General features: G+C 41.1%; 1 protein-coding gene across 3 annotated transcripts in view; it reads left to right on the top strand.

Moving 5' to 3' along the window:
- The window catches only part of jupb (junction plakoglobin b), a 123623-nt gene that overhangs the window by 72887 nt on the left and 35869 nt on the right, over nt 1-14867 (top strand). For all 3 annotated transcript variants that reach the window (XM_036565800.1, XM_036565798.1, XM_036565799.1), the window contains 5 exons: nt 1931-1981; nt 2586-2732; nt 5323-5576; nt 8652-8887; nt 13134-13335. In XM_036565800.1, coding sequence (XP_036421693.1) covers nt 1969-1981; nt 2586-2732; nt 5323-5576; nt 8652-8887; nt 13134-13335 — 852 coding nt within the window. In that variant the 5' untranslated portion in view covers nt 1931-1968. The remainder of the gene's footprint in view (nt 1-1930; nt 1982-2585; nt 2733-5322; nt 5577-8651; nt 8888-13133; nt 13336-14867) is intronic.

Below are 14867 nucleotides of genomic sequence, written 5' to 3'. Positions count from 1 at the left end.
TCAGGGGCTCAAATAGAGGGAGGGAGGGAGGGAGGGAGAGAGAGAGAGAGAGATTGATTAACAGGACAGGTGAGTTTATGGAGAGATATTAGTGAGTTAATAGTGCAACAGCTGATATTAGCAGAATGCTTGTGCAAAGTCTAGTTTTAAAAGGAAAAACAACAGTGGCTCTATTTTTATGCCAGTGCACCTCTAAAAGCTCCCTCACAGAAAGTTCCTACATGAAATGGTTATGAATTCACTGCCTGATGACTGAGACACTGTTTTATGATAGTTCAGAGAACTTAAACTCCATTCATGGTGGAGGGATACATGCAGGGTGCTGTGAGGCAAAATAGTCCCCAAAGAAAACTTATTATTTCAGATTTTCCACTATTTTCCATCATCAACATTCCATATAAACTCAGAAGACTCGTGTAGGTTCACTGGTGGTTCTGGATAGTAAATAAAATGTCTATATTTGTGTTGTAGTCATGGCGACCCCTGGTTCCTATCACCACCACTGTGAAGACATCTGAACCATTTCACACCAAACCACTCTGAATCTCTCTGATTACATCTCACACTGAACTATGGGGGAATTTTTAAAAATTGATTGAGTTCTCCTTTATCATAAACAAACAACTATGAAACACACTTCCACTTTAACTCCAGTGAAGACAACATAAATTAGCTGAGTAAAAACTGGACAGACAGCAAACTCGAGGAAAGCGACGCTCACAGAAAGCAAATCAAATGTCATCAACTTAAAATCCAAGCAGCCTCCCGTCACTACGAGCCCGAATGGAATGAGACCATAACAGTATAAATCAGTAGATTTCAGTTTAATGTTTCTGTTGGGGAGAGTTCAGGGTTTCTTTATGTTGTAGTAAAATACTGTTCATTTCTGGTTTTCGTTTTCAGTTCAGAGCCCTTATTAGACCTGATCACAAACACACATGCTAAACCAGGCAAACTGGGGACCTTCCAGGCCAAAGTGCTGCGGAGATCAGTGTTTACCCTCATCTAACGCTCTGAATCCAGTTCATGAAGGCCTTAATTAGCTGATGGGCTGAATCAGGTGTGTTTATTGAGGCAGTGAGCTGAAGTCTGCAGAGTTTTGACCCGCGAGGACTGGAGCCTGACTTGTATACTAAATGGTATTTTCTAGACTTCAAACTCCTGTTTTTTACTTTGACTCTCCTTATGCAGGTGGATTATCTCACATCTAATCTCCTCACAAACACTGACTTTAGCACAGCGCTGTACTTAGACATCGATCAGTGGTTTTGGGGCCGATGCTGATCGAGATCGGGGCCGGATGCCACATTTAAAGGATCAATTAGCAGTTTTCGGAGAACAATGTTTGTTGTTTTTTCTCAATAGGTGAACAAATACACCCTCCCCTCACTGCTCCTTCAGAAGCTTAAATTACCAGCCTGTTTATTTTGACATATTTATGAATATTAAAAAATACGCTGGTGTCAAACATGACAAGGTTAAATCAGATCATACCACATACAGAGTACTGACTGAAGATGAGACAAAAATGAGTACAAAATAATCTTCTGCTGGTGACATCTGTTTGAATTATTACCATAATTCTTCATGTCTGATATATTGTTGCAGTGTTGTTGAACAACATTGTTCCCAGTATTGATCCTTGAGGCACGCCCCACCATCGATTGATAAATAACTCTAATTCTGAACAGTTGCAGGCTGTTTGAGAGTAAGAACAGATGAAAGAGAATGATCCGCCAAGCCGAGAGCTTTAGACAGATCAATGAACAAAGCAGAACAGGCTGTTTTATCCTAATCGATATTACGCTGAATCGAGTTTGGGAGGTCAAACACCAGAACGAACTGGGGCGCGTAATATACAATGTTTTTAAATTACATTTTCAGTCAAATGTGTTTGTTCACTTCTCTCTTCTTTGTGTTGTGTTCACAGACAGACAGCACTCAGACTGGACAGACTGGACAGTGGAAATGTCCATGCAAAGTGAGTACTGAAAATCAGATGGTCTTTACTAATTGTGCTCAGATTATTTAATTATTTGTGAATATTAATAAACATAAACAGTGAGCATGCCGTTGTGGAGATTTATTTCCTCACACAGTGGTCAGTAGAGCGTCTCCTCTAAAAAATGCAGCAGTTCTGACCTCAGATCTCAGAGTTATATTCAGTATGAATTATTCAGTATCTACTATGAAATATTCAGTATGAATTATTCAGTATCTAGTATGAAATATTCAGTATCTACTATGAAATATTCAGTATGAATTATTCAGTATCTACTATGAAATATTCAGTATCTACTATGAATTATTCAGTATGAATTATTCAGTATCTACTATGAAATATTCAGTATGAATTATTCAGTATCTAGTATGAAATATTCAGTATCTACTATGAAATATTCAGTATGAATTATTCAGTATCTACTATGAAATATTCAGTATGAATTATTCAGTATGAATTATTCAGTATCTACTATGAAATATTCAGTATGAATTATTCAGTATGAATTATTCAGTATGAATTATTCCGTATCTACTATGAATCATTCAGTATTATTTGTGACTGTGTCTCTGTGTGAGTGCAGTGAGTGACTCTGATGGGGCGGTGAAAGTGGCTGAATGGCAGCACACATATTACTCCTCCGACTCCGGCATCCAATCAGGAGCCACCACAGTGCGAGAGGAGGACGAGACTGAGAGCAGCAAGAAGTTCCCCACAGAGAACACCACAGGTACTGCAGAACCAATAAACCCAACAGAGAACACCACAGGTACTGCAGAACTAATATACCCAACAGAGAACACCACAGGTACTGCAGAACTAATATACCCAACAGAGAACACCACAGGTACTGCAGAACCAATAAACCCAACAGAGAACACCACAGGTACTGCAGAACCAATAAACCCAACAGAGAACACCACAGGTACTGCAGAACCAATATACCCCACAGAGAACACCACAGGTACTGCAGAACCAATATACCCCACAGAGAACACCACAGGTACTGCAGAACCAATATACCCCACAGAGAACACCACAGGTACTGCAGAACCAAAACACCCCACAGAAAACACCACAGGTACTGCAGAACCAATATACCCCACAGAGAACACCACAGGTACTGCAGAACCAATATACCCCACAGAGAACACCACAGGTACTGCAGAACCAAAACACCCCACAGAGAACACCACAGGTACTGCAGAACCTAAAAAAAGAACTGATTCAAAGGTACTGCTTCAATAGAACAAATTCAAAATAACTGATTAAAAACTGATTCAAAGGAACCACTATGAAAAATTTGATTCAAAAGATCAAAGTCACAATAGTCGATTTAAAAGAACCGGTTTAAAAGATCCGATTCCTCCGCCAGTTGGTTGCTATTGGTAGCATGTTCTTGCAGGTATAAGTGTGAGTGGGAGGGAGGCGTGTTCAGCGCCTCCGGCTGTCCTCTGTTTGAGAAGTTTACGAGCAGGGAGACGAGACCTTCAGCAGAAATTAATTTTCCACTTGCCGAGCCTCTCTGTGGGGGGATTAAGGGCGAGGGGGCAGGAATAGCCCCCCGGGGCTGAAGAGGAGCTAATCTGGCCCAGTGGAAGATTCTCCAAATAAAAATCCTTTTAGCTTCAATAAACAGCCTCACAGAGTTACAGCCCCCCTCACTCGTCCTGTTCACTGCTGCTGCACTGTTTAACCTTTATTTTAATGACCGCGGGGTCAGGGAGGATTGTGGGCAAGCGAGGCAGTAGGACCATGATGCCCTGGAGCAGCTCAGACCGGTTCCTTATTTGGCCCATAAACCTGTAAAATGGGCTCCTATGAAGAAGTGAGTAATAAAAGATGAGGCAGATTTTTTCAGCATGGAATAAATGGATTCACATTGTACCAGTCAGGTGTAGTGTCCACTAGGGGCAGAGCAGCTGCCCCCCCCAAGCCCAAAATCTAGTATCTGCCTTCCAGTGATGTAAAGGTAGTAGTACAGCGCTGCCCTGACTGACCAGCTCACTTAATCCAGATTATAGACAAGGAATTATAACATGGACTGACTGATAAACATCCATATGAAGTACAACTGCGCCACTGATCTGTAGTTACGCTACACCTGTTTCCATGGTTACACTATGTAGTTACTCATTTCCATGGTTACAGTTCTGTGGTTATGCTACACCTGTTTCCATAGTTACGTTTCTCTCATTTACATGAACACAGTGCACCCATTACCATAATTTCACTACACCTGTTACTATGGTTACACTACACCTGTTTCCATGGTTACACTATGTAGTTACTCATTTCCATGGTTACAGGAGACCCTTTTCCGTGGTTATACTACGACTGTTTCCATAGTTACGTTTTTCTCATTTACACGAATACAGTGCACCCATTACCATGATTACACTACACCTGTTATTATGGTTATACTACACCTGTTACCGTGGTTACACTACACCTATTTCCATTGTTATGCTACTCCCGTTTCCATAGTTAAGGTACTTTCATTTACATGGTTATGGTACATCTATTTCAATAGTTATACTACACCAGTTTCCATGGTTACACTACAGTTTCCATGGTTACACTATACTCATTTCTATGGTTACACTACACTTATTACCATGGTTACACTACACCTGCTTCCATGGTTACACTTCACCCATTACCATGGTTACGTTACACCTGTTTCCATGGTTACAATTCACCCATTACCATGGTTACACTACACCTATTTCTATGGTTGTGCTACTCTCGTTTCCACAGTTAAGCTACTTTCTTTTACATGGTTACGGTACACCCATTTCCATAAATACACTACACCCGTTTCCATGGTGACACTGTACTAATTTCTATAAATACGCTACATCCTTTTCCATTGTTATGCTGCAGTTTCCATGGTTACACCACACTCATTTCTGTGGTTACACTACATCAGTTTCCATGGTTACGCTGCAGCAGTTTCCGTAGGTACAGTACACTAATTTCTTTTGTTTTGGAACACATTCCCATAGGTTCATCATACCACTACACCCTTTTCCATGGTGACGTTATCTCCATGGTTGTGCTACAGTAATAATTTGTGAGAAGACGCCCCACAACTGACTTAATGCTATTCTGATGTGAACAGAGACTCAAAGATATTTAGGTTAAAACATTCAGAGCGTCATTTGAGAGGATCGTCTCAGTCAGTGCTTCAGTTACGATACTGTTCTGTAGCTCTGCTTTACCAGATAAACAGGCTGACCTTAGATAACAGTAGAAAAACATCCCCGCACTAGTTTTTCACACTGACCTCGATTCTGACCTCAACTCTCCTCTCTCAGATTTGGATGGTCAGTACAGTCTGACCCGTGCCCAGCGCGTCAGAGCGGCCATGTTCCCAGAGACGCTGGTGGAGGGAGAGTCGCCGCTGCCCACACAGACTGACCCTGACCAGCAGACTAATGTCCAGAGACTGGCCGAACCGTCTCAGCTCCTAAAGACCGCCATCGTCCACCTCATCAACTACCAAGACGATGCGGAACTGGCCACTCGCGCCGTGCCTGAGCTGACCAAACTGCTGGCCGATGAAGACCAGGTACAAACACAGGATATAAATAATAATACACATTTTTATTCATTATTTTTCTGCACAAAAATTAAAATGAAAAGCACTCATGATTTAGAATATAGACATGATTTGTAATCTGCTTCACTGGATTAACACAAAGTAGGACAGTAAATAAAAACGGTCAGAGCTGTGGAAAAGTCTGAAATGACAAAACTGTAGAGCATCAAGCATAATTAATAAAATTAATTTTCAGAATTCTTTATGTTCTAGAAATGATATCTGAAAGCACAAGAAAATTAATGTAAATATATAAATACAGTGCATTATTCATCATTTTATTGACTTATTATTATCAGAATTCTGGAAATATTGAATAAAACATCTTTAAACATGTTTTGGTGAACAGTTTGTAATATTGAAATCCACATTCTTCATAATCTCATCATGAACTCCAGATAAGAAAACAGCATCACACAAACATCCTAACTAGACTAAACCTCCTAAATCCTGTCCTAACTTTAGGATGAACCCCAACAGGGTCCTCACTTCTGTTTAAGGTCCGTTTCTATGGTTTTTAGGCAGCTGTGTCAGCAGCATAGTTCACTACCAGCATAATGAGCTCCATTTATTCCTACTGTAAAACGCTGCTTTCACTGTGAGATGATTTTCTTTTCTAACTCTGCGTTTTAAAGATCTCAGACGCTGCAGACTCGATCTCCACCGCCCCTCTGATCACCTTCGTGTGTTAATGTTGATGATGAAATATTACAGTGATGGTGGTGAATAATGAGGAGACGGAGCTGAACGTGTGTCTGTTTATTAGGAGGAGTAACGTTAGCGCGCTCGGCTAAAGCGTTTGGGAAATGGAGACTGAAACTGGGGAGCGGCGACGCTCTGATAAACAGCAGGGGGCGCCCTCACAGTATTCACACCTTACAGTTTATCACACTTTAGTTCTGTTTGACTTTTTTACATCAGTAACAGCAGCTTAACTCACGTTTTAACATTATTTTGATGACGTGTTTACGTCTCAGCTGTGTGTGTCTTTGGTCGGTTGCTAGGCAACAGACATGACAGCTGATTGTCGACTCTGATCGAGTAGGTTAAGATTTCCTAACTGGAGATAAGATGCTGTAAGATCAGATAAGATTCCTAAATTTAGATCAGATTTGCTTCTGTAATACGAATTTGTGAAACATCTTATCTCGACCTGTCAGATCTTAACTTAGGGATAAGAGGGAGGAAGTTTCTGTGATACGGTTCCTTTGATGGAGCTGCTGCTTTGGGAAGTGGCTGCTGTACAATGAAATAAAAATAAGCCAGTTTACAGTAATTTAAAACATGTGTAAGCCCCATAGAGCACATTAGCATGTCGTGATTTAAGCCCGTGAAACTGCTGGCTGTGCAGGTCACCGTGCGGTTTATGAAGCGTTCCAGCGTGACTGAATAAATCACTGCAGTAAATTAGAGTGTTTCGTTAAAGCTGAGCAGAGTGACAGAACACTGATCTAACATTACACGCCTGTCAATCAAACACAGGGCCTGAGAGATCCTCCTCAACGCTGTGACTTTCACCAAGGTCGCTTAACAGCCGAAACCGCAGTGTCGGGTTTATATTCGTTTAGAGCCACTAAAACAATTACTGCAAAACAACAGTGTGAAGAACAACAGTTGTTTCAGCCAATTACACTCTCAGCGCAGAGAGATGAAGCAGAAGACAGGTGGACAATAGACAGACAGACAGTTAGACAGACAGATACAGTACTGCGCAAAAGTCTTTTATTTCATTTCCAGTCAAAACAATCATTTTCAGGACACATTTCTGAGATTAGATACAAGATAATCCACCTGCAGAAGGAAGGAGAAAGTTAAAGGAGCTTCTAAAACTGGAGTTTAGAGCTACAGAGAAAACAGGGCTCCTAACAACCACCTGGAAGACCTGGTCGACCCCCAAACTGCCCCCGTCAGATAAACAGCACTGAAAGCTTTTATCTCTGAGAGAGAGGAGAAAATCAAGCTGCTTCAGATCTGAAAACATCCACAGGTGTTTCTGTCCATCCTTCCTCTGTGAGAAGACGACTCAGCGCTGTGGGTCTGAAAGGATGTGTAGCTGATCAAGAAGAACCTCACTGAGAAAAGGAGACGGACACATCAAACAAAGAAGCTGAACGATGGACTAACCACCCCAGAGTCCAGACCTCAACACCACTGAATGTGTTTGATTACTTCAGAAAATGATCAACCAGCTTCTAAGACTGAACTTTGGAGGTGTCAGGTCATGTTTTGCTGATTTTCTAAGTGAATCTAAGTCAGTCTGAGTTAGCATAAAAGCTAATATGGCTATGGCTAATGCATAAAAGCTGACAGGGACCAGTTAGCATAAACTCACTAGCATGATGTCCCTGCTAACGTCCACCTATCAGCAAGGCTAGCATGTCATTTATGTCATAAGAAAACCTTAATAATACAGTTTATCTTGTTTTAAACCCTGTTTCTAAACTGTCCTTTACAGTGTGTGAATATTTCATGATGAATGAACCAACAGAATTTTGGTTGATCTGATATCTGATAAAGATAATCAATATCAGTGATTGATCTCTCTGCTGTACTCTGTGCAGTGCGGCTCTGACTGTACAGTAATCTGATATCTGATAAAGCTAATCAATATCAGTGATTGATCTCTCTGCTGTACTCTGTGCAGTGCGGCTCTGACTGTACAGTTATCTGATAAAGCTAATCAATATCAGCGATTGATCTCTCTGCTGTACTCTGTGCAGTGCGGCTCTGACTGTACAGTAATCTGATAAAGCTAATCAATATCAGCGATTGATCTCTCTGCTGTACTCTGTGCAGTGCGGCTCTGACTGTACAGTAATCTGATATCTGATAAAGCTAATCAAATTCAGTGATTGATCTCTCTGCTGTACTCTGTGCAGTGCGGCTCTGACTGTACAGTAATCTGATATCTGATAAAGCTAATCAATATCAGCGATTGATCTCTCTGCTGTACTCTGTGCAGTGCGGCTCTGACTGTACAGTAATCTGATATCTGATAAAGCTAATCAATATCAGTGATTGATCTCTCTGCTGTACTCCGTGCAGGTGGTGGTGAACAAGGCGGCGCTGATCGTGAACCAGCTGACGCGGAAGGAGGCGTCGCGGCGTGTGCTGATGCAGTCTCCCCAGATGGTGGCGGCGGTGGTCAGAGCCCTGCAGGCCGGAGACCTGGAGACGTCCCGCTGCGCCGCCAGCGTCCTGCACAGCCTCTCCCACCAGAGGGAGGGGCTCCTCGCCATCTTCAAATCCGGAGGAATCCCCGCTCTCGTCCGCATGCTCAGGTCAGTCTGCAGGAGGAGTGGGGGAATAGACGAATGGACGAATGGACAGAAGAATGCAGGGATGGTTGGATGAATGAGTAGATGGATGGATGGATGGACAGATGGATGGATGGATGATGAATACATGGATGAATGGATGGTGTATAGATGGATGGATGGATAGACAGATGGATAGATGGATGGGTGGATGGATGGATGGATGGTGAATAGATGGATTGGTAAATGGATGGATTGATGCACGGTTGGATGGATAGACGGATGGATGGACAGATGCACAGATGGTTGGATGGACAGATGGATCGATGGATCAGTGATGGATGGATGGATGGAGAAATGGACAGATAGATGATGAACAAATGGATGAATAGATGGATGGTTGGATGATTGATCAACTGATGAATGGACAGAGGACCAAATGGATCGATGGTTGGATGGATGAATGATGAATAGATGGATGAATAAATGGATTGATGAATGGATTGATGAATGGATGGATAGCTGAATGGATAGAAATATGGATGGGTGAATGAATGAAAGGATGGAGGTATGGATGAACAAATGAATAGAGTGGTATGTGGGTGGCTGGGTGGATAAATGGATGAAAGAATGGATGGAAGGTGGATGGATGATGGATGGATGGATGGATGATCGTTCAGGATGGAGCTGCTCAGACTGACTCACCTGTGTTCACCTGTGGCTCATAGACTGAATAAGGAGCTGATAAAACATCAGAGACCAACATACTGAAAAGGTCATAGTAGATACTGAATAGTTAATAGCAAATACTGAATAATTCATAGCAAATACTGAATAATTCATAGTAAATACTGAATAATTCATAGTAGATACTGAATAATTCATAGTAGATACTGAATAATTAATAGCAAATACTAAATAATTCATAGTAGATACTGAATAGTTAATAGCAAATACTGAATAATTCATAGTAGACACTGAATAATTCATAGTAGATACTGAATAGTTAATAGCAAATACTGAATAATTCATAGTAAATACTGAATAATTCATAGTAGATACTGAATAATTCATAGTAGATACTGAATAATTCATAGTAAATACTGAATAATTCATAGTAAATACTGAATAATTCATAGTAGATACTGAATAATTAATAGCAAATACTAAATAATTCATAGTAGATACTGAATAGTTAATAGCAAATACTGAATAATTCATAGTAGACACTGAATAATTCATAGTAGATACTGAATAATTAATAGCAAATACTGAATAATTCATAGCAAATACTGAATAATTCATAGTAAATACTGAATAATTCATAGTAGATACTGAATAGTTAATAGCAAATACTGAATAATTCATAGCAAATACTGAATAATTCATAGTAGATACTGAATAGTTAATAGCAAATACTGAATAATTCATAGTAGTTACTGAATAGTTAATAGCAAATACTGAATAATTCATAGTAGACACTGAATCATTCATAGTAGTACTGAATAATTCATAGTAGTTACTGAATAGTTAATAGCAAATACTGAATAATTCATAGTAGACACTGAATCATTCATAGCAAATACTGAATAATTCATAGTAGACACTGAATCATTCATAGTAGATACTGAATAATTTATAGAAGTTACTGAATAGTTAATAGCAAATACTGAATAATTCATAGTAGACACTGAATAGTTAATAGCAAATACTGAATAATTCATAGTAGACACTGAATCATTCATAGTAGATACTGAATAATTCATAGTAGATACTGAATAGTTAATAGTAAATACTGAATAATTTATAGTAGATACTGAATAATTCATAGTAGATACTGAATGGTTAATAGTAAATACTGAATAATCCATAGTAGATACTGAATGGTTAATAGTAAATACTGAATAATCCATAGTAGATACTGAATGGTTAATAGCAAATACTGAATAATTCATAGTAGATCCTCAATAATTAATAGTAGATACTGAATAATTCATAGTAGTTACTGAATATACTGAATATATTATAAACTGTTTAAAACGTAGCTCAGGGACACTGTCACAAAAGATGGTTCTTCAAGGGTTGGTCAGTAAAGACAGTGGTTCTATTTAGCACCAGAAAGAGTTCTGCTATTGTTACAATGACAAGCTTGTAACAACAGAAAGGGCGTTCCCCATCACTGAAGAACCATTTCACCATGCAAAGAGCCATTTAATAATGCAAATCATTCATGGTTCTATATAGAACCACTGTCTTTACTACAGGTCTGTTTGTCAGAGTGCAGGGTTCTGATGGTGGGGCGGGTTCTCCCTGTTCAGTGTTCTATAAACAGTCAGCTGTTCCAGTTTATTTACTGTAACTCTGTTCAGGTTCGTACATGATTTAGACTCACAGTCAGCGGATTCGGTTCTTAAGGGAACATTTTCTCCTCTTTATTTAAAAATGAAAAGAGCGGAGTCATTTCTAGCCGGTTCTGCGGCTCTGTGGTTCCGCTGTGCAGATTGTTAGTATGCAGTGAGGCAGAGGGGAGGTGTTTCAGAGTGATGGAGCACATCTGCCCTCAGATCTCTCCTCCTCATCTCCTCTCAGCTGAAGCAGCTCCCACTTTCTGCCGCCTGTCCTGCTTATCGGCGGTGCTGAGTGAGCCTCCCGGGGCGAGAGGAGCCGAACGCGGAGCCAACGCTGCCGTCCCGTTTATCTGCAGCTCCGCTACTCCGGCCTCGCGGCGCTGTCCACCTCCCCGAGGCTAACCGCATTAGCATGCTGCTCCAGCGGCTCCCACAACAGCCCTCTTTGGCCTGGATTCGTTCAGATGATGAGCAGAGATGATGCTGAGCAGCCTGTTATATTAATAAGGGATGATGTGATACAGATTTTCTGACATTTCAGTTTTTCAGAGATTCATTTCATTCATTTCACTGCATCTGTAACTCAACACACAACACACAACTAACAACTAACAACACACAACACACAACAAACACCAAACACAAACACAAACACGTTTCATCCTCTGCAGATCTGTACGTGAAAACTGTTGACGTCTCTGCAAAACTCATTATTTCAGTATCTTATTTTACTGATTAAAATCTTATTAATTTATCTTAATTCTTTTCTTTTCCTTTATGACTTTTTTACAGTCTGATTTGCTTCAGATTTGAGTTTGAGAGGCTCATTTTTCATATTGAAATATATTAGCTGGTTTTAATTGCTATTTCTGGGTTTTGTTTATTTTTATTGTTTCCCTTTTTAATTAAATCTAAATTGTTCTTTTAAAGTTTTTCCATTAATCGTGTGATTTTATTTGTTTTTATTGTTAATCTGTTCAATTTATTTTTATCTGATTCCATTTCATTCCTAGTTTTATTATTATTTTTGTTTTTCAATCATTTTTTTTCTTTTTATTTGACAGATTTTCTATTTGATTGATTAAAGTGTTATTATTCTGTATTTGATCTTAATTCTATTATTTTATTTTGTTTTACTTTATTACCTTTTACAGTCTTTTTACTTAATTGCTTCAAATGCTAGTTTGCCTCATTTTTCCTTTAATGTTGAAAAGTATTAGCTGGGTTTTAATCCTGATTGTTCTTTTAATGATTTTCCATTTACCTCATTTGATTTTACTCCTAATCTGTTTAATCTGTGTGTGTGTGTGTGTGTGTTTGTGTGTGTGTGTGTGTGTTTGTGTGTATGTTTGTGTGTGTGTGTGTGTTTGTGTGTATGTTTGTGTGTGTGTGATTGTGTAATTGTGTGTGTGTGTGTGTGTGTGTGCGTGTCTTTGTGTGTGTGTGTGTGTGTGTGTGATTGTGTAATTGTGTGTGTGTGTGTATGTTTGTGTGTGCGTGTGTGTGTGCGTGTCTTTGTGTGTGTGTGTGTGTGTGTGATTGTGTAATTGGGTGTGTGTGTGTGTATGTTTGTGTGTGTGCGTGTGTGTGTGTGTGTGTGTGTCTGTGTGTGTGTGATTGCGTGTCTGTGTCTTTGTGTGTGTGTGTGTGTGTCTGTGTGTGTGTGATTGCGTGTCTGTGTCTTTGTGTGTGTGTGTGTGTGTGTGTGTGAGTGTGTGTGTGTGTGTGTGTGTGTGTGTGTGTGTGCGTGTGTGTGTGTGTGTGTGTGTGTATGTGTGTGTGTGTGTGTATGTTTGTGTGTGTGCGTGTGTGTGTGTGTATGTGTGTGTGTGTGTCTGTGTGTGTGTGTGTGTGTGTATGTGTGTGTGTGTGTGTATGTTTGTGTGTGTGCGTGTGTGTGTGTGTGTGTGTGTGTGTCTCAGCTCCCCGATGGAGTCGGTGCTGTTCTACTCCATCACCACTCTGCATAACCTGCTGCTGCACCAGGAGGGGGCGAAGATGGCGGTGCGTTTGGCCGACGGGCTGCAGAGGATGGTCCCCCTGCTGAAGAAGACCAACCCCAAATTCCTCGCCATCACCACCGACTGCCTGCAGCTGCTGTCCTACGGCAACCAGGAGAGCAAGGTCAGTCAGACAGGCAGTGTCCAGCACAGTCTCCCACCTCACTGTATGGTCTCTGTTCTGTCTGATACATGTTTCTAATTCTCTCAGTTATTTGGGGATTTTAAACTGGGAAACAAAATAGATAACTGGGACAAAAATAAATAAGAAAAATAAATAATATTATATCTATTTATCTGCAGCACAGTCATAATTTTATCTCCATTATCTTGATTTCATAATCGCTGGAAGCCAAAATGGTAATTGAAAATAAAATGTGATTAAGCGCCCAGCTCTGCTTCTAACAAACATCATGGGAAATGAGAAGGTATAATAATGTTCGTACAGTGGGGTCCTGAAGTCTGAGGCCTGGAGAAAAGGCTTTATTTGGCATTCTTCTCTAATTTAACACAAAGTTTTCAGCACAAACGGAATTATCAGCACAACACAGTATAATTATATACTATATAGAACCATAAACACATTCTCCATCAATCTAAAGAACCCTTTAACCGTGCACAGAACCATCTGATCTTCCAAATGGTTCTTTAAGTGTTTATGGCTCTATATAGAACCACTGTCTTTACTTGAAGAACCAAGTTTTTTGACATCACTGAGTGTAATCAGTGATGTCAGTGTTAGTGGGCGGGGCTGTGTGATCAGTGATGTCAGTGTCAGTGGGCGGGGCTGTGTGATCAGTGGTGTCAGTGTTAGTGGGCGGGGATGTGTGATCAGTGGTGTCAGTGTTAGTGGGCGGAGCTGTGTGATCAGTGGTGTCAGTGTTAGTGGGCGGGGCTGTGTGATCAGTGATGTCAGTGTTAGTGGGCGGAGCTGTGTGATCAGTGATGTCAGTGTTAGTGGGCAGAGCTGTGTGATTAGTGATGTCAGTGTTAGTGGGCGGGGATGTGTGATCAGTAATGTCAGTGTTCGTGGGCGGGGCTGTGTGATCAGTGATGTCAGTGTTAGTGGGCGGGGCTGTGTGATCAGTGGTGTCAGTGTTAGTGGGCGGGGCTGTGTGATCAGTAATGTCAGTGTTCGTGGGAGGGGCTGTGTGATCAGTGATGTCAGTGTTAGTGGGCGGGGCTGTGTGATCAGTGGTGTCAGTGTTAGTGGGCGGGGCTGTGTGATCAGTGGTGTCAGTGTTAGTGGGCGGAGCTGTGTGATCAGTGATGTCAGTGTTAGTGGGCGGAGCTGTGTGATCAGTGATGTCAGTGTTAGTGGGCGGAGCTGTGTGATCAGTGATGTCCGTGTTAGTGGGCGGGGATGTTTGATCAGTGATGTCAGTGTTAGTAGGCGGGGCTGTGTGATCAGTGATGTCAGTGTTAGTGGGCGGAGCTGTGTGATCAGTGGTGTCAGTGTTCGTGGGTGGGGCTGTGTGATCAGTGGTGTCAGTGTCAGTGGGCGGGGCTGTGTGATCAGTGATGTCAGTGTTAGTGGGCGGAGCTGTGTGATCAGTGGTGTCAGTGTTAGTAGGCGGAGCTGTGTGATCAGTGGTGTCAGTGTTAGTGGGCGGGGCTGTGTGATCAGTGGTGTCAGTGTTAGTGGGCAGGGCTGTG

Source organism: Colossoma macropomum, unplaced genomic scaffold (assembly GCF_904425465.1).
Source record: "Colossoma macropomum unplaced genomic scaffold, Colossoma_macropomum, whole genome shotgun sequence".
NCBI classification, from domain to species: domain Eukaryota; kingdom Metazoa; phylum Chordata; class Actinopteri; order Characiformes; family Serrasalmidae; genus Colossoma; species Colossoma macropomum.
The sequence above is the reverse complement of the archived record's forward strand: the minus strand, read 5'-3'. Positions and strand labels throughout refer to the sequence as shown.